This window comes from Somniosus microcephalus, chromosome 9 (genome assembly GCF_052327205.1).
Source record: "Somniosus microcephalus isolate GS21.2 chromosome 9, FLI_Smic_1.0, whole genome shotgun sequence".
Classification (NCBI taxonomy): domain Eukaryota; kingdom Metazoa; phylum Chordata; class Chondrichthyes; order Squaliformes; family Somniosidae; genus Somniosus; species Somniosus microcephalus.
Genome location: NC_140995.1, coordinates 38,101,848 through 38,125,418, shown reverse-complemented (window position 1 = coordinate 38,125,418; position 23,571 = coordinate 38,101,848). Strand labels below are relative to the sequence as shown.

At 41.6% G+C, this 23,571-nt stretch overlaps 1 protein-coding gene across 2 annotated transcripts in view; it reads left to right on the top strand.

Annotated features, from left to right (window-relative positions):
* The first annotated feature begins 1,323 nt into the window (after window positions 1-1,323).
* The window catches only part of LOC147112344 (uncharacterized), a 94,977-nt gene continuing 72,729 nt past the window's right edge, over window positions 1,324-23,571 (top strand). For both annotated transcript variants that reach the window (XM_085998267.1, XM_085998266.1), the window contains exons 1-13: window positions 1,324-1,442; window positions 13,924-14,317; window positions 14,797-14,874; window positions 16,140-16,235; window positions 16,328-16,381; window positions 18,300-18,353; window positions 18,444-18,497; window positions 18,620-18,673; window positions 18,775-18,828; window positions 19,617-19,670; window positions 22,371-22,424; window positions 22,532-22,585; window positions 23,496-23,540. In XM_085998267.1, coding sequence (XP_085854393.1) covers window positions 1,438-1,442; window positions 13,924-14,317; window positions 14,797-14,874; window positions 16,140-16,235; window positions 16,328-16,381; window positions 18,300-18,353; window positions 18,444-18,497; window positions 18,620-18,673; window positions 18,775-18,828; window positions 19,617-19,670; window positions 22,371-22,424; window positions 22,532-22,585; window positions 23,496-23,540 — 1,050 coding nt within the window. In that variant the 5' untranslated portion in view covers window positions 1,324-1,437. The remainder of the gene's footprint in view (window positions 1,443-13,923; window positions 14,318-14,796; window positions 14,875-16,139; window positions 16,236-16,327; window positions 16,382-18,299; window positions 18,354-18,443; window positions 18,498-18,619; window positions 18,674-18,774; window positions 18,829-19,616; window positions 19,671-22,370; window positions 22,425-22,531; window positions 22,586-23,495; window positions 23,541-23,571) is intronic.

Here is a 23,571-nt window from a genome sequence, read left to right as displayed (position 1 = left end):
AATGCTATTGTTGATGCCATTGACATTGGACCATGGGCTTCCAAAGCTGGAGTTGTCCAGTACAGCAGTAGAGTGAGGACCGAGTATACACTGAACCAGTATAGTACCAAGGAAGAGATCAAGGCTGCAGTGAGAAGAATTTCATACATGCAGGAAGGGACGGCCACAGGCAGGGCCATTAGACATCTTATTCTAAATCGTTTCTCAAGGGGAGAAGGTGCCAGACACCCCAGTCTGGGTGTGCGTAAAGTGGCTATTGTAGTTACAGATGGAAGATCAGCTGATGATGTTATAGCACCTGCTCACGCTGCACATAAGGATGGAATCCATTTTTTCACAATTGGAGTTACTGAGAATACAGATGAGGCAGAATTGCGTGCCATAGCTTCTAAGCCATACAGTCTTTATTTACATCATGTTGATGACTTTCATTTGCTGGAAAAAATCAAGTTACAGCTCAGGAGTAATAGCTGTAAGCAAAATGTATGTCAGAGAACCATAGGGAGTGAGAATAATCCAGGTACAATTTCTCAAATGGATGTGTTTGCATGTGCTACGTGGCTCCTTTCCAACACTAGTACTACTCAGCTGCATGATAAGTTTATTGACATCGCAAAGATGGTCATTACTGCAACTTTGTGGTGTGTCTTCTCTGAGCTAAATGGATTTATTGTACCACAGTTGTACCTTTCTGCATTTTCTTTCCTTATTTACTAATATAAAATAAATCTTCTTCAACATAAGGGCCTGATCATTTTTATAAATGTGCAGAAAGAATCCTTAGGTTAGCATGAAAATTACACGACATATGTAACTAACATGTTTGTCATTTTGTGTCTGAATGCGCAATTGCGCATCTGTGTGTGTCAATGTATGTATGTTTCTGATGTCTTTATTGCCATGTTATGTAGCCTTAAAATGGCATTAGTTTAATTATGGTATTCTCTTACAATGTTCTCATATTTCTCCAAAGTGGTTTTGGAGTCTTACAGCAACACTAAATTTTACCTCCGTACACTAAATCGAAAAATTGCAAATATAACTGTTTGAAAATGCAACTTTTTGGTCTCCATCACAACTCACAATCTGGCAAGGAATATAAAATATTAACTGAGAGTTAGCAAGGTGATAAACTCAGCTTTATTACCTGCAAATTATCAGTTTTGTTAATAAAACCTCCTTGACTGAAATAATGAGAATGATTATTAATCTAGAGTACTCAAGGATAGTTTCTTGAGAACGAGCCTCGCCAATCAGGAACATAAAGGAAAATCATTTTTTGTTAGGTTAAAAACAGTGTTTTTTGTTTGCTACTCAGGAATTGACTTTCTCAAGGAATTCCAAGTGCCGTCGTCAGGAGGTGTAACAGAAGTGGAAGGATCACAACCTCATAGCTCAGCTTTCCGCCTTAATCCTTCAGTACATCTGAAAAAGGAAATGGGGTATGGTATTTCATACTATGCACAGTAATTATGTCCATGCTTTCTCAGTTGCAGAGCTTGTGCAGTGAAGAAACTAATCTGTGTCCTTCGTCACTGCAAAACTGGGTTCCAATCACACCCAGTGACATCTTGCACTGGTAATAGATAACATGCTCTTGATAGGCTGCATCTCCTCCTGACGTAGACCACATTATAAAAGGCTGAATATAAGATTCAAAATTGCAGAAGTAGTTGTCACCTGCTATGGCAGAAATACACTGCACTATGTATTACATTGTAACTGATCTATAGATACTTACTTCCACAAGTTGTAAATATAGTAAGCACTAAAGGAAAATTATAGGTTATATGTATCAATTTTCCGATTCCTAATTACAGTTGATTTGAGGAGTTGTGTAGTGGTGTCCTGTTAAATATCAAATACTCAAAGTTACCTGTGAGAGATGAAAACCGGCTGTGATGGTTGGGATGAGCTGTATATACAACAACTACAAATACTTGCATTTATATAGCACCTTTAACATAGTAAAACGTCCCAAAGTGCTTCACAGGAGCATTATCAAACAAAATTTGTCACCGAGCCACATAAGGAAAGATTAGAACAGGTTGACCAAAAGCTTGGCCAAAGAGCTGGGTTATTTTGTAATGAAAGAATATGGAACAGAGGCCTAATGGTACCATAAAATGACAAGTAAAAATTGGCTCTTTCATATATATTTCAAAAATAATAAAACTTTTAAAATCAATGTTTTCCCCTATTCTTTCCTGAAATCAGTGAACAGCGCTGGAGTATGGTTCGACAAGTGCTTGCAGCACATCAGCACATTTCCAAAACATGTTTTATTTGTGATTCAATACAATGAGTTTTAATAAGCTATGCATCCCTGGAAGGTATCAGAGCCCAGTCAGAGCTTGCTTTCTATCAGGGAACACTGGAAAATAATCAGGACTGGGAGCGCTACATAATTTTTCCTCTTCATCGGCATTATTCTCAGTTTGAGGGTTCACAATGATTCAGAATATGAAGGTGCCTTGATCAACTTGACAGGAGTCGTTTAATTAAATAAAATAGAGACCTGGCCCAGCCCTAAACCAAAGGTTCCCAAACAGGAAGGTGGTGGGGGGTGGGGGGGGGGGGGGAGGGGGAGCGCGATGAGGCTATCAGGATGGTGCAAAAAAGAACGCTTTATAAATAGAGGCTTAGAAATTCAGTAGTGTCCATTTTGGGGCACCTAACCCATAGTGTGCTAAGAAATGGGGAGGTCCGAGGAGCCCCGGATTTTGGGCCTCGGACTTCATTATCATGTAGTTGGCGCTGCGGTCGGAGCCCGCACAGGTTCATGTGCCAATTTTCAGGTAATTTTGTGCTGTTTAGCGTTGGTTTTCCCGGAGGCAATCAGCACAGGTGCCGGCTGCCTCAGGCGCAAACCAAAGTTGCAAGAGGGAGCAGAAACAATTGTTAGGTCCTGTATTTGCATATGTTAATGGCATAAGGCATGCTTCAAACGTGGGTAAAGGACACCTCTTGTTTGGCGTTTACCAAGATGGCGCCCGGCACAGCCCACATCAGAAATGTGCGTGCACAGCGCAGACGTCATTTTGGACAGAAAATGGCACCTGTAGCGCCGAAAAAATGGGCGCTTCAGAGCTGAATTTCTAGTCCAGAGTCTCTCCGCATAACTGACGTCCCTCATCTCGGGTATAATTCTGGTAAAACTCCTCTGCACCCTCTCGAAGGCCTTAACATCCTTCCTAAAGTGTAGTGCCCAGAACTGGACATGATACTCCAGCTGAAGCCTAACCAGTGGTTTATAAAGGTTTAGCATAACTTCCTTGCTTTTGTACTCTGTCTTTATTTATAAAACCAAGGAGCCTTTATGCTTTGTAACAGCCTTATCAACTTGTTCTGCCACCTTCAAAGATTTATGTATATGAACCCCCAGGTGCCCCTGTTCTTGCACCCCTTTTAAAATTGTACCATGTAGTTTACATTGCCTCTCCTCATTCTTCCTCCCAAAATGCATCACTTCACATTTCTCTGCGTTAAATTTTATCTGTCATGTGTTTTCCCATTTCACAAGTCTGTCTTTGTCATCCTGAAGTCTGCCACTATCCTCCTCCAAGCTTTGTGTCATCTGCAACCTTTGAAATTATGCCCCCTATATCCAAATCCAGGTTAGTAATGTATATCAAAAAAAGCAGTAGACCTAATACCAACCACTGGGGACACCACTGTATACTTCCTACTAGTCTGATAAACAACCATTCACCACTACTGTCTGTTTTCTGTCTGAGCCAATTTTGTTTCCATTGCTACCACTCTACCTTTAATCCCATGGGTTTCAATTTTGCCTGTGCCCATTGAGTCTGATGGAAGTAGCATGCTGCCTACTCAGTTAAATGATTGGAGCGTGCAGCCAGCACTAACCATGCTGTTCATTGGCTGCACGTAGCAGCAGGGGGGCCAAAATCATGAGAGGTTAACACCACTTAAAGCTAGACTGCACTACTTAAAGCCAGCCTGCCCCTCTTAAAGGAGAGGTGCATTGTGGATGGAGCATGTGGTGGAAGTCGTTTGACAACTGATTTTGACGTGGGAAACACTCAATAATGACACAACATGGGAGAGAGCATGCTCCAAGGTTCTCAGATGTTGCACTGGAGGCCTTGGTGGAGGAGGTGAAAAGGAGGAGAGATGTGCTCTATCCACAGGGGGGCAGGAGGCCCTCCAGACAAATGTGCAGAAGGCTGTGGAAGCAGATAACCATGGAAGTCAATGCCAGCAGTCAAGCCAGGATGCAGTTCCGCAAAAAGTTCAATGACCTCACACGAGTGGTCAAGGTTAGTGAATGCATCTTCAAATGCCATATCCCACCAACTGCACCACTAGCCTCACACGCTGCTCAATGCAACACCCCCCCAACACTCACCTACCAACAATCTCTATCAATCAAGACTCCTACATACCAGTCATAGCTTCACCTTACCCTCACATACTTAGCATTGCTGGAAACCTCATACCCACATCTCACAGCTTGCACGCACTTCCAGCTATTTAACCATGACAGCCACACTACCCAAATAGATTGCACCACACTAATTGACATACTTCCCTCTCTCTTGCAGGACAAGGTGGCACACAACTAGAAGCAGCAGAAGCTAACCGGTGGGGGACGGGCACACCTGCATGTCCCTAACCCCATGGAGGAGATGGTGCTTGCCATCATTGGAACAGCCATTGCTGAGGGCATGGCCAGCAGCAGGGCTGAAACCATCGAAGATGACCTAATCCTCCTTCTCATATCCCACTTTCCCTTCATCCCACAATCTCTTCAGATTTACAAGATGCAGTTGGTGTAAGCATGCACCTCTTGCTTTCCCCACTCCCTCCCCTAGGAACACAGGAACATGAATAGGCCATTGAGCCCCTCGAGCCTGCTCCACCATTCAATGAGATCATGGCTGATCTGCGACCTAACTCCATATACCCGCCTTTGTGCCATATCTCTTAAAACCTTTGGTTAACAAAAGTCTATCAATCTCAGATTTAAAATTAACAATTGATCTAGCATCAATTGCAATTTGTAGAAGAGAGTTCTAAATTTCTACCACCCTTTGTGTGTAGAAGTGTTCCTAATTTCACTCCTGAAAGGTCTAGCTCTAATTTTTAGATGATGCCTCCTCATCCGAGACTCACCAACCAGCGGAAATAGTTTCTCTCTATCTACCTGGGCAGGGCCGGGACCGATGTCCTAGGAGGAGCGTTTGCTAGTGCTCTGGGGGAGGGTTTAAACTAAAATGGCAGGGGGTTGGGAACCTGAGCAGGGGGACAGAGGAAAGGGAAATGAGGATAAAAGCAAAAGATAGGAAGGAGAAAAACAAAAGTGGCAGTCAGAGAAATCAACGGTTTAAATCAAACATGGCCACAGTAAATAATAATTCTAATAGGTCTAAGAGCGTTAAAAAAACAAGCCTGAAAGCTGTTTGTGTCTTAATGCGAGGAGCATTCATAATAAGGTGGATGAATCAGCTGCGCAAATAGAGGTAAACAAATATGATTTGATTGGGATTATGGAACATGACTCCAGGGTGGCGAAGGCTGGGAAATCAACATCCAGTGGTATTCAATATTCAGGAAAGATAGGCAAAAAGGAAAGGGAGGTGGGGTAGCATTACTGGTTAAAGAAGGGATTAATACAATTGTAAGGAAGGATATTGCCTCTGATGATGTGGAATCTGTATGGGTAGAACTGAGAAATACTAAGGGGCAGAAAACGTTAGTGGGAGTGGTATATAGACCTCCAAATGGTAATACGGAGGTTGGGGATGGCATTAAAAGGGAAATTAGAGAAGTGTGCAAAAAGGGCACAGCAGTCATCATGGGTGACTTTAATCTACATATAGATTGGGCTAACCAAATTAGTAATAATAATGTGGAGGAGGAATTCCTGGAGTGTTTACGGGATGGTTTCCTGGACCAATATGTCGAGGAACCAACCAGAGATCAGGCCATCTTAGACTGGGTATTATGTAATGAGAAAGGATTAATTAGCAATGTTGTTGTACAAGACCCCTTGGGTCGGAGCGATCATAATATGATCGAATTCTTCATTAAGATGGAGAATGAAGTAGTTGACTCAGAGACTAGGGTCCTGAATTTAAATAAAGGAAACTACGATGGTCTGAGGCGCGAATTAGGTAGGATTGATCCTCTTTTTGTGAAATTAGGTAGGATTGATTGGGGAATGTCACTCAAAGGGTTGACAGTGGATAGGCAATGGCAAACATTCAAAGACCGCATGGATGAAATACAGAATTTGTTCATCCCAGTTTGGCATAAAAATAAAACAAAAAAGGTGACTCAACCGTGGCTAACGAGGGAAATTAGGGATAGCATAAGATTCAAAGAGAGGACATATAAATTGGCTAGAAAAAGCAGTAATCCAGAGGATTGGGAGCAATTTAGGATTCAACAAAGGAGGACAAAGGGATTAATTAAGAAAGGGAAAATAGAATATGAGAGTAAGCTTGCGAGGAACATAAAAACTGACTGTAAAAGCTTTTATAGATATGTGAAGAGAAAAAGATTGGTGAAGTCAAGCGTAGGTCCCTTGCAGTCAGAATCTGGGGAATTTATAATGGGGAACAAAGAAATGGCTGACCAACTAAATACATATTTTGGTTCTGTCTTCACAAAGGAGGACACAAATAACCTTCCAGAAATGTCGGGGAACGTAGGGTCTGATGAAAGGGAGGAACGGAAAGAAATCAGTATTTGTAGGGAAATGGTGTTAGGGAAATTGATGGGATTGAAGGCTGATAAATCCCCAGGGCCTGATAATCTACATCCTAGGGTACTTAAGGAAGTGGCCCTAGAAATAGTAGATGCATTGCTGATCATCTTCCAACATTCGATGGAATCTGGAACAGTACCCATGGATTGGAGGGTAGCTAATGTTTCCCCACTATTCAAAAAAGGTGGTAGAGAGAAAACGGGGAATTACAGACCGGTAAGCCTGACATCGGTAATGGGGAAAATGCTAGAGTTAATTATAAAAGATGTAATAGCAGATCACTTGGAAAACAGTGACAGGATTGGACAAAGTCAACATGGATTTACAGAAGGTAAATCGTGCTTGACTAATCTACTGGAATTTTTTGAGGATGTAACTACTAAAATAGATAAGGGAGAACCAGTGGATGTGGTGTATTTGGACTTTCAGAAGGCTTTCGATAAGGTCCCAAATAAGAGATTAGCGTGTAAAGTTAAGGCACATGGGATTGGGGCAAGGTATTGACTTGGATAGAGAACTGGTTGGCAGATAGAAAGCAAAGAGTTGGAATAAATGGGTCTTTTTCCGAGTGGCAGGCAGTGACTAGTGGGGTACCGCAGGGATCGGTCCTTGGACCCCAGCTATTCACAATATATATTAATGATCTTGACAAGGGAACTAGATGTAATATCTCCAAATTTGCAGATGACACAAAGCTCGGTGGACGTGTGTGCTGTGAGGAGGATGCCAGGAAACTACAGGATGATTTGGATAGGTTGGGTGATTGGGCAGAAGCATGGCAGATGCAATATAACGTGGATAAATGCGAGGTTATCCACTTTGGTGTCAAAAACAGGAAGGCAGATTATTATCTGAATGGCAATAGATTGGGAGAGGGGGACATGCAACGAGACTTGGGTGTCCTTGTGCACCAGTCGCTGAAGGTAAGCATGCAGGTGCAGCAGGCGGTTAAGAAGGCAAATGGTATGTTGGCCTTCATAGCGAGAGGGTTTGAGTACAGGAACAAGGATGTCTTGCTACAGTTGTACAGGGCCTTGGTGAGACCACATCTTGAGTATTGTGTGCAGTTTTGGTCGCCTTACCTGAGGAAGGATATTCTTGCCATGGAAGGAGTTCAGTGAAGATTCACCAGGCTGATACCTGGGATGGCAGGAATGACGTATGAAGAGAGATTGGGTCGATTGGACTTGTACTCGCTGGAGTTTAGAAGAATGAGAGGGGATCTCATTGAAACTTATAAAATTCTGGCAGGACTGGACAGACTAGATGCAGGGAGGATGTTCCCGATGGTCGGGGAATCCAGAAGCAGGGGTCACAGTCTAAGGATAAGGGGTAGGCCTTTTAGGACAGAAATGAGGAAGAATTTCTTCACCCAGAGAGTGGTGAACCTGTGGAATTCTCTACCACAGAGGGCAGTAGAGGCCAATTCATTAAATATATTCAAGAAGGATTTGGATATATTTCTTAAGGCTGAAGGGATCAAGGGGTGTGGTAAGAAAGCAGGTACCGGGTACTGAACTTGGATGATCAGCCATGATCGCATTGAATGGCGGAGCAGGCTCGAGGGGCCGAATGGCCTACTCTTGCTCCTATCTTCTATGTTTCTATGTTTACCCTATCTGTTCCCCTTAATATCTTGAAAACTTCGATTATATCACCCCTTAACCTTCTAAATTCCAGGAAATACAACCCTAGTTTGTATAATCTCTCCTCGCAATTTAACCCTTGAAGTCTGGGTATCATTCTGGTAAATCTATGCAGCACTCTCTCCAAGGCCAATATATCCTTCCTAAGTTTTGGTGCCCAGAACTGCTCACAGTACTCCAGGTGTGGTCTAACCAGTGCTTTGTATAGCTGAAACATGAATTTTGCCCCTTGTATTCTAGTCCTCTAGATATAAAGGCCAGCGTTTCATTAGTCTTTCTGATTATTTTCTGTACCTGTTCATGATAATTTATGTACCTGGACCCCCAATTCTCTTTAGACCTCCACTGTTTTTAGCTTTTCACCATTTAGAAAGCACCCTGTTCTATCCTTTTTCGGTCAAAAATGGATGACCTCACACTTGCCTACATTGAAATCCATTTGCCACAGTTTTGCCCATTTGCTTAATCTATCAATATCTCTTTGTAATTTTATGCTTTCATCTACACTGCTTACAGTGCCGCCTATCTTTGTGTCATCAGCAAATTTTGATATGTGGCTTTCTATCCCTTCATCTAAGTCATTAATAAATACGATGAATGGTTGAGGCCCTGCGGGACACCACTAGGCACATTCTGCCAATTAGAGTACCTGCCCATTATCCATACTCTCCGTCTCCTGCCACTCAGCCAATTTCCTAATCAGGTCAATAATTTGCCTTCAACTCCATGGGCTTCAACTTTAGTTAACAGTCTTTTATGAGGGACTTTATCAAATGCCTATCTGGAAGTCCATATAAATACTATCTACAGACATTACCCTGTCCACTACCTTAGTCATCTCTTCAAAAAATTCAATCAGGTTCAGCAGGTATGACCTATCTTTTACAAATCCATGCTGGCTCTCTGATCAGCTGAACATTTTCAAGGTGTTCAGTCCCCCTATCCTTAATTATATACTCCAGTAATTTCCCTACAACAGATGTTAGGCTAACTGGTCTATAATTCTCTGGTTTCCCTCTCTCAGCATTCTTAAATAGAGGAATGACATGCACAATTTTCCAATCATAGGAATGGTTCCTGAATTGAGAGAACTTTGGAAGATTATAGTTAGGGCATCTGCAATGTTCTCACTGACTTCCTTTAAAATCCTGGGATGGAAACCATCTGGTCTTGGGGATTTGTCACTCTTTAGTGCCATGATTTTCATCATTACTGTTACTTATTTATATTAATTTTGTTGAGTCCCTGTCCCTGATTCAATATTAGGTTCCTTGGCAGTTCCGGCATGCTGACTTCTTCCGTGACTGTAAATATTCAACATGTCCACCATTTCCTTATTTTAATTGACATTATCACTGTAATCACCCTCTTTGGCCTAATATAATTGTAAATTTTTTTGTGTTGATTCTGATATCTCTTTCAAGTTTCTTTTCATACTCCCTTTTTGTAGCTCTTACTATCTGTTTCATCACCTGTTGCTGCCCTGTGTATCTTTCCCATTCGCCAGGATCCGTGCTATTTTTTGCATTTTTGTATGCTTTTCCTTTTAGTTTTATGTTCTCTCTTACTTTTTTAGTCGTCCAGGGCAAGTTTTTTGGCAAGTAGAGCTCTTGCCCCCTCGGGAATAAACTGGTTCCGTATCACAAATTCTTTTTGGAACATCTCCCACTTATTTTCTGTCATTTTAGCCATTAACAGATTTGCTCAGTTTACTGTGGACAGTCTCTGTCTCATCACATTGAAGTCAGCCTTACCTAAATCTAGAATCTTAGTAGCATTTTCGCTTTTCTCCCTTTCTAAAACTACTTTGAACTCAATCATGATTGCTATTAGATAAATGTGCATGCACCGTTAGGCTGTTAAAGAAAGCAAGACTTGCATTTACATAGCGCCTTTCAGGACCTCAAGACTTCCCAAAGCGCTTTACAGCCAAAGAAGTATAGTTACTGTGGTAATGTAGAAAACATAGCAGACAATGCGCACACAGCAAGGTCCCATAAATGGCAATGTGATAATGTCCAGACAATCTGTTTGTTTAGTGATGTTGGTTGAGGAATACAGGGGAGAACTCCGCTGCTCTCATCCAAAAGTCAACACCTGGGCGATTTTTCTGCTCAACTCTCTGGAGAAATTTGAGCCCACAATCCTGCCTTAGGAGGCCAGGGCCTTATCCATTACGCCACTAGGGCTGTACCACAACCTTACCCATGTACCTTTCTCCTTTAGGGGTCCATGGACATAGATCATTAAAATGTCATGGACATAGATCATTAAAATGTCATGGACATGTACAAAAAATAATCAAAACAGCTAATGGAATGCTGGCCTTTATATTTAGCGGACTAGAATGCAAGGGGTTAGAAGACATGCTACAGCTATACAAAGCCCTAGCTAGACTACACCTAACAGTACGGTAGCATAGTGGTTATGTTACTGGACTAGTAATCCAGTCATGAATGGTGCTGGACAATTAAACAACTAACGCGGGGTGGAGGATCCATGAATATCCCCAGCCTCAATGATGGCAGAGCCCAGCATGCGATTGCAAAATACAAGGCTGAAGCGTTTGCAACCATCTTCAGCCAGAAATGTCGCGTGTCAACCATCTCAGCCTCCTCCTGAGGTCCCCACCATCACAGAAATCCATCTTCAGCCAATTCGATTCACTTCATGTGATATCAAAAAACGGCTGAGCGCACTGGATACAGCAAAAGCTATGGGCCCCGACAACATCCCGGCTGTCGTGCGCCAGAGACTCTAGATAAGCTGTTCCAGTACAGCTACAACACTGACATCTACCCAGCAATGTGGAAATGTGCCCAGGTATGTTCTGTCCACAAAAAGCAGGGCAAATCCAACCCGGCCAATTATCGCTCCATCAGTCTACTCTCAATCATCAGCAAAGTGATGGAAGGTGTCGTCGACAGTGCTATCAAGCGGCACTTACTCACCAATAACCTACTCATCGATGCTCAGTTTGGGCTCCGCCAGGACCACTTGGCTCCAGACCTCATTACAGCCTTGGTCCAAACATGGACAAAAGAGCTGAATTCCAGAGGTGAGGTGAGAGTGACTGCCCTTGACATCTAGGCAGCATTTGACTGAGTGTGACATCTAGTAAAACTGAAGTCAATGGGAATCAGGGTTAAAAACTCTCCACTGGCTGGAGTCATACCTAGCACAAAGGAAGATAGTTGTGGTTGTTGGAGGCCAATCATCTCAGCCCCAGGACATTGCAGCAGGAGTTCCTCAGGGCAGTGTCCTGGACTTAACCATCTTCAGCTGTTTCATCAATGACCTTCTCTCTATCATAAAGTCAGAAGTGGGGATGTTTGCTGATGATTGCACAGTGTTCAGTTCCATTTGCAACTCCTTAGATAATGAAGCAGTCCATGCCCGCATGCAACAAGACCTGGATGACATTCAGGCTTGGGCTGCTAAGTGGCAAGTAACATTCACGCCACACAAGTGCCAGGCAATGACTATTTCCAACAAGAGTGTATCTAACCACCATCCCTTGACATTCAATGGCATTACCATCACCGAATCCCCCACCATCAACATCCTGGGGGTCACCATTGACTAGAAACTTAACTGGACCAGCCACATAAGTACTGTCGCTACGAGAGCAGGTCAGAGGCTGGGTATTCTGTGGCGAGTGTCTCACCTCCTGCCTCCCCAAAACCTTTCCACCATCTACAAGGCACAAGTCAGGAGTGTGATGGAATACTCTCCACTTGCCTGGATGAATGCAGCTCCAACAACACTCAAGAAGATCGACACCATATAGACAAAGCCTGCTTGATTGGCATCCCTTCCACCACCTTAAACATTCACTCCCAACACCACCGGCACACCGTGGCTGCAGTGTGTACCAGCTACAAGTTGCACTGCTACAACTCGCCAAGGCTTCTTAGAAAGCACCTCCCAAACCCGTGACCTCTTCCACCTAGAAAGACAAGGGCAGCAAGCGCATGGGAACACCATCACCTCCAAGTTCCCCTCCAAGTCACACACCATCCTGACTCGGAAATATATCGCCATTACTTCATCATCGCTGGGTCAAAATCCTGGAACTCCCTACCTAACTGCACTGTGGGAGCACCTTCACCATATGGACTGCAGCAGTTCATGAAGGCAGCCCACCACCATCTTCTCAAGGGCCATTAGGGATGGGCAATAAATGCTGGCCTTGCCAGCGATGTCCACATCCCAGGAATGAATAAAAGAAAGAGACAAGACAGTGATGATGAAGAAACACCATGGGCTGGATTTTCATTGAGGAGGCGTGTAGGAGGCGGGACTACAACTTTTGGGGTTGTAGTTCGCCTCCATCGAGTTGTGGCCAACCCACGTGATTTTCACTTGATTGACCTTGTTGAGCCGCCCAGCGGGCTCAGCAGGCCAATTAAGGGCCACCCGGCAACAGGTGATGTCTCAGATTGACATTCCATCTGTCAAAAGCCTTTGACAGATGAAATATCAGCGTTTGACAGCTGTTTAAAGCTGTCAAACACTGACAATCTGTACTCCAAGTTAATTCCTTCCTCTCAGGCTAATTTAGAGATCTCTCCAGAACAGAAAGCTGAATGCTGCAACTTTAGATAGCTCGCGACCATTCTGCTTTCTGTGCCGGTGAGATGAGAGACTCCCGAGACCTGAAGGAAGGAAGGCTGTAAAGGTAAGTAAATGTAAGTAAAACTTCTTTCAACACTTTACACACACCAAACACACTTACCTCTGAACTCATGAACCCATCACTCACCTGAACACCGAACATCTCAAACCCTCGAAGCCCTTCAGCTTGACGGCCCGCCTCGCTAACTTGGCGTGGTTTGGAGCCATTGGGAATCCCACACTTCAGCAATAAAAATAGGGATTAGGCTAAAAACTGCCTGTTAACAGGCAGTTAAGGATCCCAGCACAGGTCGGGTATCCGCCTCCTTTGAAACTGGCATGGAGGCAGGTTGGGGGTGGGATGGGTTCGTGCCCCCCGATTTCGAGATTTTAACCCCCCACACGCCTCCAATCCCGCCTCCACGGCCCAATGAAAATCCTGCCCCATCACTCAATTTCACACCTGCAGCCACCAGCTCACTGATACTGTACTTTAGAGGATATCATAGAGGCAGGATCTGCACATGGTGAGATACCGGGAACAAGTGGCCTGCAGCCAGGATAGGGGGCAAGGATAGCGCATGTCCCTGCTTGCCAGAGGACGAGGTTTGCACAAGAGTTCTGCTACAGAGGCCAAGCAATTCCTTAACTTTCATGTGACTGGTTCAATTTGGGTGGTTGATCATGAACGTTGCTAGACATTAATTATCTCTATATTTTAATAATAGGTTATATTTAATAAATCTTTGGGCATTCCATGATGGATTACATAACTGGATTAGAATCACATTTAGTGTTTATTTCTGTTTAAGATCTGAAGTGAGTATGCATTGAATATGTCAATGTGTTAAAGATTATTATTTTGTTACTCTCTAAAAATAATGGCAGATTCTGAAATGGCAGTTTTCCAAATGTTTATTTTAGAGATGTGCATCCAGATGGAATTCCTTCTGAATATTGCATCATAGCTACATTCAAGATGTTAGGAGACACCTCACAAAGCGTTTGGAATTTATGGGAGGTCAGTGACACCGATGGAAGAGAACAAGTCGGCATTCGTTTTTTCGGAGACTCAAAATCTTTGGCCTATTTCTATAGAACTCAATACAATACGGTCATGTTCCGAACATTCACCAACGTGGAAATACTTTTTGATGGTTCCTGGCACAAGTTAGCACTTAGTGTAAATGGAAAAGAAGCCAAATTGCTGATTGACTGTAAGCAAGCCAGCACGGTTCTGATTAGTAATCAACAGGCGATTAATGGGAATGGTTACACTTCAATAGCAAAAAGGATGCTGGATGACTCCACAGTTTCAGTAAGTTAAACAGAAGTCCTAACTCTGAGTAGAAATCCATTCCAGCATAATTTAACCATTAGTTTATATATTAACGTGACAAATATTATAGAGAAGAATGCTTTTCTTTTAATGCATCCCAATGAACATGCTTGAACTTTAAAATCATAAATTAGATCCCATCTTCCCGCTTGGCATTGTGTGTTTCAACAGTGTTTTATTGCCAGTGACTATCTCACAATAGTAAGTGACAATGTAATTCCCTCTGCATATTAATATTGCATTAATCTAGTCTCCTAATTAATAGAATTTTATACTGATATCTTTGGCAATCATTTCAAATCTTCATAAAAATGGACTGCAAGAGTGAAAAATCTCTTCATTTCAAATTACAGTACCTTTTTAACACACCAAAACATTTGCCATTATTGTACTGAAATAGGAACAAATCACACTGGAACATAACACCTTCTATTTAACTTGCACGTTTTGTCCATCAGCTTGATCTGCAACAACTAGAGCTGCACTGTGATCCAGACAAAGCCTTTTCAGAAGGATGCTGTGAATTATCAGACCTTGTAAGTATGCTGCATTTAGACTATCTTACACTAGCCTGGAATGTTTCACAAATGAGACTAAGTCCATAAATGTATTTTTTAGAGATTGTTTATCAAAACAAGAGGGCAAGCCCTTTTTAAAAAAAAATCAACAACAAAATAGTTTCATTTTCAGATCGTGCAACTTTATAATATTTTCCAAAAAAGGAGAATGAATGTGTTTAAATAGTGCTGTATTCAGAAAAAATATCAGTGGTAGTGAAAACTGAATCAATGCAATTTATGACATAAAGCAACAAAGTCCTGGTAGAATGTGCTGCTTCAGCATTGTGGCTGTACCTCACACTCAATACAAAGAATTGGATTGTAATATTATGACCTAGTCACTTTTTATTGGGGGGGGGGGAGTTGAAGAAGAAAATCTCTTCAACTGACAAAGCACAATTTAAAGCACTAGTATTCAAATTCATTGGCTTAACAATAGCAACAAACAACTGACTCAGTAAAATAATGAAAAATTAATGTTTTTTGCTTAGTTGTTACAAAACAGTCAATATCTTGTCAGGAAGTTTAACTAGGTCAGGAACAATGGGAAGGAACAGCCTTGCAGGTAAATGCCAGTTTCTGTGTAAGTACAAAAATAAAAGTAAAACGTGCAGTTTGAAATAATAGAAAATAATGGAAGCATACAGCGAGTCGGAAAGAGAAAAGACAAGCTAATGTTTAAGGTAGGACTCTAAATCAGAATCAATGAAGGGTCCTACCCTAAATGTAAACATATCCTTCAGATGTGGATCAACTTGCTGTGTACATCCAATAATTTCTATTTTCACTCCATTTACATCAGAGTTTGATTTTGATCAAATTCACTATTGAATCAGTACAAATAAATGACTCAACTTCTTGAATCCTAAATCATAATAAATTACGTTGCTATAATGCTGAAAAGGTGACATACACTCCATATAATCATTCATTTTTTGAAGATAGTAAAAATTGAGAAATAAAAAATAATTGATAAACAATTTAAGAAACATAGGAATACCACAGTGACTTGTAGTGTATTATTATTGTCAGGATGGAATATTTGTGACATAATTTTCTTTGCCTCTTACCATTCTAAATATTCTGGTAATTTTGCTTTGCCCTGTTTATTTATGTTCATTGTATAACTCATTTTAAAATTTACTGCTTGTCCTCTCAGTGTAAAGTCCAGTCCAACCTGTTTGCGTATTCTTAGTCCATCCAGTGTTTTAGTCCACAAATAACCAATTGAACTGTTGCAGTGTGGCAGAACAGCAGAATACAGTCTTACTGGGAATCCACCACATTGCAAATGTCCCCATGGACAACCAGGGCAGCAGGGTAACACAGGCTCACAGGTAACCTGTTCTTATTCACAATTACATTGTCACAGACTATATCTTATTTTATTACACACAAATAATTTGAATTTTCTTCATCTGTACACAAGGGGGAGAAAGGTGAACAAGGCACAACTGGAAAGCCTGGAAGACCAGGGTCTCAGGTAAAAAACGGGGTAGTCCTGTTTATTGCATCCTTGGATTGAGGAGGGTAACTCTGATTGCCCCAATGCTATGTCACACATTAAGGAAATAGATCTAAGCAATTCTTGAAAATGGATATCAGTAGGCTGTTGTCTTCAGTGAGTGATATCATTGGCCAATAAGACTACTTTTGCCACTCATATGTTACAAAACATAGGCGCACTTGTGCAAAATGATTGAAATAATTTCTTACTGTTGTAAATAAATTTAGTCCAAGCGTATAATCAATCAAATGTTGGGCTTGATTTGCTGCCTGCTCCCTTGTTGATTTTGTTTTGCCAGCTGTGGTATGGATGCAGGCAGAAACTAGCTAGGAGATCCACTCTGCCACATCCCCACTTTCGCTTCTTGAAGTGCTAGCCATGGCTCAGTGGGTAGCACCCTATTCCAGACACTTGAGCACAAAATCTAGGCTGATAATATTTATCCCTCAATCAATATCACTAAAACAGATTATCTGGTCATTATCACATCGCTGTTTGTGGGAGCTTTCTGTGCGCAAATTGGCTGCCACATTTCCTACATTACAACAGTGACCACACTTCAAAAAGTACTTCATTAGCTGTAAAGCGCTTTGGACATCCGGTGGTCGTGAAAGGTGCTATATAAATGCAAGTCATTCTTTTCTCCTCCCCCATTTCTCAGTGGGCAAGCCTGGTGATGTAGAATGCGCCCGTCTATATGCGGGCCGACGCATGAAAGAATACTTAAGTGATGTAAATATGGCCTCTACGGTCTTTACTGCCATTTGCCCTGTTTGAACACTCAACACAAGGGCCACCTGCTAAACCCAAGCACCCAGCATTCATCAGTCAGCAGAAGAGGGCAAAGCAATCTTTATTGTCGGTGGGGCCTGTTCAAACACTCACAGAGCAACACTTTGCACGGGCCCAAGAAAAAAATGTCATGCTTTTTCTAAACACATTTTTGCCTTTTCTCTGGCAACTCGGGGGCTGTGGGAATTCCAATGCTGCAATAGAACCCCAAGCTTACTGTGTCATGCCTGAACCTCCTTCTCCTCCTTCACAGAAGAGGTGGGGAAACCAGCTTCATGTATTCTAATGATCCAGGGATTGGAAATACTATGGGGGTTAAGGGGGCGTGGGGTGGGTGGGTGGGGGGGTGGGGGGGGTGCAAGTGGAAGTCTCACCCTGCTGAATATTTGCCTCTATCAGAGGGGACCAGAAAATCCCAGCTAACATCCATTGTTAAGTAGGCTATCCCCATGGCTTATGAACGTGATCTTCACTGTGCAATAATACCAGAAACCTTTTAACTTCAGGCATTTGGTCATTTCTCGAAGCATTAAATCATTACCTCGCCACTGTAGCCCAACTGCTACAGTTAGTATCTGTACACTATCTTTTATGTCAGTATATTTAGATATAAATAAATCAAATGATAAAATAGAATTCAATAAATCAATCTAAAACTAATTATATAAATGGAATTTTTGCGATGTACAATCTCTACACCATTCACCAACCCCTTTAAATGTGATATGTCTTTAATTATGGTTAATATATAAATTACATTGTATCTGTTGTAAAGGAAAGCAGAAAGAAATTGAACCTAAATCTCTTCAGTTCAAATCCTTAGAGTAGGATCAAATTGTAATTTAAAGAGATTATCACCGTTGTATTGTACTTCATTTTCTCTTCACTCTATAATCCACCGGGCTAATCATTTTGTGAGTTTTAATGAAATGCTTGCTGTGGCCAGTGCCCAAGTAACTTGTTTAGGCATAAAATGTTGCGTGAAAAAAATTGGGAGAGTAAATCTAACAGCTTTATAGCAACTAAGAGCTCTGAAAGCGATTGATATATCTATATATTTATGTGTATGCATACTTGCTGATCTGTGACCGTTTTGATGTAGGGTCTAAGGGGTGACACTGGTTCCTATGGAAGACCTGGTGACACTGGACCTTTGGTAAGGCTTTCATCATTTTACTTCACTTTAAGCATTGAGTATGTATGACTATTTAAATTAGCTCATGCATCTACTTTTCTCTTGTTTCAGGGTACAGCTGGAATAAAAGGAAACAAGGGGGCAGAAGGAAGGCCAGGCCAAAGAGTATGTCATTTTTAAACACACTGTCCAATTTTATCATATTTGATTTTTTTGTTTGTTTCCTAAATAATTGCCAAGAATGGAGTTACTCCACATTCAGAGAAATGCATTCTTCTTCCTCTCAGGGTATAGATGGTCCTAAAGGATATAAAGGATTGCAAGGAACCGTGGGATTTAAGGTCAATTCACAGTAGATGCTTTAGGCTTTTTACACAAAAAATTGTATTATTTAAGTATGAATAGAAAAATGGTTCTGAGAAATTATTTCATTTTGTTTCAGGGAGTTTCAGGACCACCTGGACTGAGAGGGCAAACAGGACCACAAGGTGAAATGGTATGTTTAAGCAAGTGTTTATGGCAGCAGTATTATGGTGCAGTATGACATGTACCAGTATAGCCTGCCATGGAACACCGGAATCAATAGGTAGCCACAATTTCTCAACTCATGACTTCCTGATCTCAGTCAGGCTGTTGGGGAAGGCAGCGAGCAGAGACAAAGTACAAACAGAGGAGGAGTCACCCTGACACTCTATCATACCTGCCAGCAGCTACAGCGTTGTATTGGCACAGAATGATGAAAATAACTAATAAACTCATAACAGAAAAGGATTGAAATGTTTATGGAGTTTCACAATAAATATTGTGCAAGTTACTGTCACTTGAGAGCAACTAAAGAATTTTGCAGAATCGAGGCCAGGGTTAACGTTAACCTAACCCGCCTGGCAGGAAACGGACACAATCAGATTGGGGGCCCGTCTTACGCCCTGCTGGAATATTACATTCCATTGATTGGAAAGTAAAATTGGGTGGTGTGTAAAATAGGTGCCTGATCCAATCCTGTTAGTTTCCCACCAGGCAGCTTAGGTGATAATTACCCCAAGGCTTGTTTCACATACAATCCAGCATAAGGTTGATGAAAAGACAAAATCTGAAGACATTATTATTAATAAGTATGTACACGTTATGAATGAATAAATGTGATAGTCTTTTTTAATTGTAATACATATTTAAATAGCAAACATGGCACAGTGACTGAGGTAATATCTAGAAGCAAATTGATAACATTTTATGATTCAGAAGCTCGGTTTTAATAAAAATATGAATTACTATTATAATTTTTAGGGAAACAAAGGTGCATCAGGACAAGAAGGCATATGGGGATTACAGGGTGTGAAGGTAATGGCAATTCTGTTTCAAAACACAATGATTTTTATTTGTGCAAACCAATTTGGGGTCCAGTGCATTCCCTATTTTATATCTAGCTATTGAATGTCATTATTTTAACATAGACCCATTAATAAAAAGTAATTAATCTCCTACAGTGTTGCTTACAGACATTTCTTTAAATGTTTGTTAAATATAGAATATGAATTACGCAATACAAAAGCAAAATACTGCGAATGCTGGAAATCTGAAATAAAAACAGAAAATGCTGGACATACCCAGTAGGTCAGGCAGCATCTATGGAGAGAGAAACAGAGTTAACGTTTCAGGTCAATGACAAAGGGTCATCAACCTGAAATGAATTACACAATGTTGGGGGAAGAGGGATAAAAGGGGGTGTTCTAAGATAATTGATCCAAAGAAGTTTGTACAATGGGTTGTGATGCCTAGATCAATCCAGCAGTGTCTTTGATAACACATGGGTTTTAAAACTAAAACTGAAACTTATAAATATACTTGCTGTAAAAATAATGTGTGTTTCTCTGCTCCAGTTTTGGAGGTGGTAGCAGCTAAACCAAAGGCCTAACCAGCAGTCCTTACAGAGACCACTGGAGGTCACTCTGAAAATGTAGGTTTACTGTTTATTTTAAAAGGTTTTTATGGGTCCAGGGGGAGCAGGAGTGCTCCTGCAGGTCCTCCAAAGCTCTTCAGGCCTGTTCACAATCTCCCTCCTGGCATTCCCCCAACAGGCCTTAACTACTGGCCGGCTGCGTGCTACAGGCTGTTTGGCACTCGCAGCTCACTGGAAAAATGTTAATGAAGCCCGAACCTGAAAATGGTTCGGACTCCCTGGGTGTCACTGGCTCACTGCCAATATCATGCCCGTTTGGTGGCCAACTAGAAAATATCCCCCAAAATGTTCTTTGTTGGCTGGAATCGAGCTTTAAATGTCAGTTTTCAAGCAAATAGAATGGTTATAGTCTGAAGTTTGATATGATCGTCTGAAAAAGCTTTGATGTGAAACTTGTGATCAGGACATGCTGCTGCCTGTGAGTTAGTGGCTCCCACAGCTCAACCACACCCAGATGAGTAAACTTTTCTGTGGCATTCAAAGAGTTAAGCACTCAAGTAATTTACTGGATTTTAAACTGTTGTATTACTATTTACATCTGTTGTCACAGGTTTGCAAACTTTAGTTTCAAACTAATATATTAATATATATGTGTACATATTAAAAAATTGCAAAAGAATTGTGCTGCTTTTGATACCATAGGTTGAACCATCCTGGCACAAATGATTGGAAGCTTTCAAACCAATCTTGGCTGTTTAAGAAATTTGACCTGCTGAAAGCTTCAGCAGCATAAAAATGGTATACGCCAAGGTTGAGGGGGAACATTTAAAAAGTCTACCAATAAAAGTAAAGCTGCTTACATATTGAGAAATCCTAAAATATACCTCAAACATTTCAATATGTCACACCGTGCTGTGCAACTGTGCTGCCCTCTGCGCCCTTGTCTCTAACTTCTGAGCCACGTATTGTCCCCAGCTGAGACGCACAGCATGATGAGGTTGAGTGTGGCTTTGTACTAACGTTTCGTGATCTACTGAGATCATTGAAACGTTTGCGGCACTGCACCCAGGTCCCTCCTGACCACATCTCTCCTCTGCAATGTGCAACCAAGCTGTGTTGATCTCCTGGGGAGGTCTCTTCCTCCCATGGGAAGGGAAGAGGACCTCCCTGTGTGCTGTGACTCCCTCCATAAGCATATGGAGGGAGTCATGGGGGAGCCTGGGTGCAGCCCTGCAGCTCTGTGCAGCGCTTGTCAGTGTTTGCAGCACTTCAATGCTATAGAACACTGACAGCACAAATGTCAAATGAAAGTTGGCCATGGTCCCTTTAAAGGAACTGCTGGGTGGGCTTAACAAGCCCAATCACGGTAAATTCATTTCAGAGGCTGGGATGGAGATAACAGTGGGGTCGGGACCCGCCACTGACGTCGCCCGCCATGGACCAGCCGAGGTTAGCAAAATCATGGTCTGTAACACTGACACAAATCACAGCAGCTGATTTCAGACGTTAGCAAAGACTCAGGGGTCGGTCACCAATCTTTCCTTTTAGCCAGATGTGAGGGCAAAACATTATAATAAGCAAGGGGTGAGGAAATAAATGTTTAAGAACCATGCTGTATATCTGCATGCACACTATTCCCTTAATACAGGAAACTCTTTTTTATCCGGCACCGACGGGACCGGCGTGGTGCCGGTTTATCAAAAAGTCCGGATTACAGAGAGGTATTGTAAAAGGTACGAGAGCCACAGATCCAGGCATCCCTGTTGCTATGCAACAGGTGCAGGAACCCCGGCCACAAGATCCAGGTGTCCCTGTTGCTATGCAACAGGTGCAGGAACCCCGGCCACAAGATCCAGGTGTTCCTGTTGCTATGCAACAGGTACAGGAACCCCGGTTACAGGGCCACAGATCCAGGAATGGCCACTGATATGAAGTAAAACTTACCTGAATCTACTCCTGAATTTTGCTGGGTAACAGAGATTTCTGGTTATTTAGGTGCCGGTAAATCGAGAGTTTCCTGTAAAATAAAATATGTGATCGTATTTCTTCTCATTATGATTAGAAAACATTATTACAGTCCTCAAAATATTAATTTCACTTTTTCTTTCCATTCTTTTAATTTTAACTGTTCACATCTTCAGGGGGATAAGGGGTTCCCTGGTATTGAAGGCAGACCTGGCATGGAAGGACCCAGGGTAAGTTGTTTTTCTATTACCTTCTTAACATCTAAAATTGGTAAGTTTGGTATTGATTTAAAATAATCTGGTTTCAACAACATTACTTAAAATGTGTTTTTTTTCAGGGTCTTGTGGGTGATCCAGGGTTTCCCGGTAGGAAAGGGACAAAAGGAAAACTTGTGAGTAACGTTATGTATAATAATTTATTTAACTATTTTGGTAAACTTTTGTGTTTTCTGAGGTGAGGGATGCCCAGGCTGAAGAATAGAACACTTTTCTATTTGTTAGAGTTAGTATCAGTATAAAGTAATTCCAGAACAGGTTTAGGATACATTAGATACAGAGTCAAGCTCTGTGTACCATGCCCCCATAATAAGCGTTTAACTCCAACTTAGAAGAGCAAGCCTACCAATATGACATTTTAATTTTCTATACCAGCCATCCCTGTGGTTTCTACTGAATCTGGCAATTAGTGCTGAATTCTAGGTAGTTTTTGTGTAATGGACAATGTGCAAACATCTTATGTGGGACCTTCTAGCCATCACAGGGAGTCGACTTTCATCCCATCAGTCTGGATTGGATTTGAAATCTGTTTGCAGAGGTGGAAAGACATTGTTCTAAGCCACTGCATCACTCAGTTCCCCTTATTTTAACAAAAGATCAGCTTTGAGGTGTTAGGGCTGATTCTCTGATCAGATGTTCCTGGCGAGAAGCAGCCCTCACAGGGAGTGCTGGTCAGGATATCATGGGACTGCGGCCTCTTATATTCCATCCATAAACTTAAATGAATGGAAAATGAAGATCTGTAAGCCAGCAATTTCTTAACCAGCTATGAGTGCTGCTTTTTGCTGGGAGCTTCTGATTGGGGAATCTGCCATTTTATCACAAGGCTTGAAAATAATAATAACATTATTATTTATAATCTTTCAAACCTGTTTGTAATGTGTTGTAGAATGTATTAAAGGAGAAGGAACTAATAGGTACTACAATATAGCCAAGATTAAAAGTACAAAGTATATCTTCAGAAACTTGAGATCATCATTTGTGTTATCAAAAATACAAAATAAACAAAATTATTTTCTTGAACAGGGCGTTCCAGGAGTTTATGGGACAAAGGGAGAATCAGGACATAAGGTACAAAATATGTTGGTGTGGCCTTAAAGCT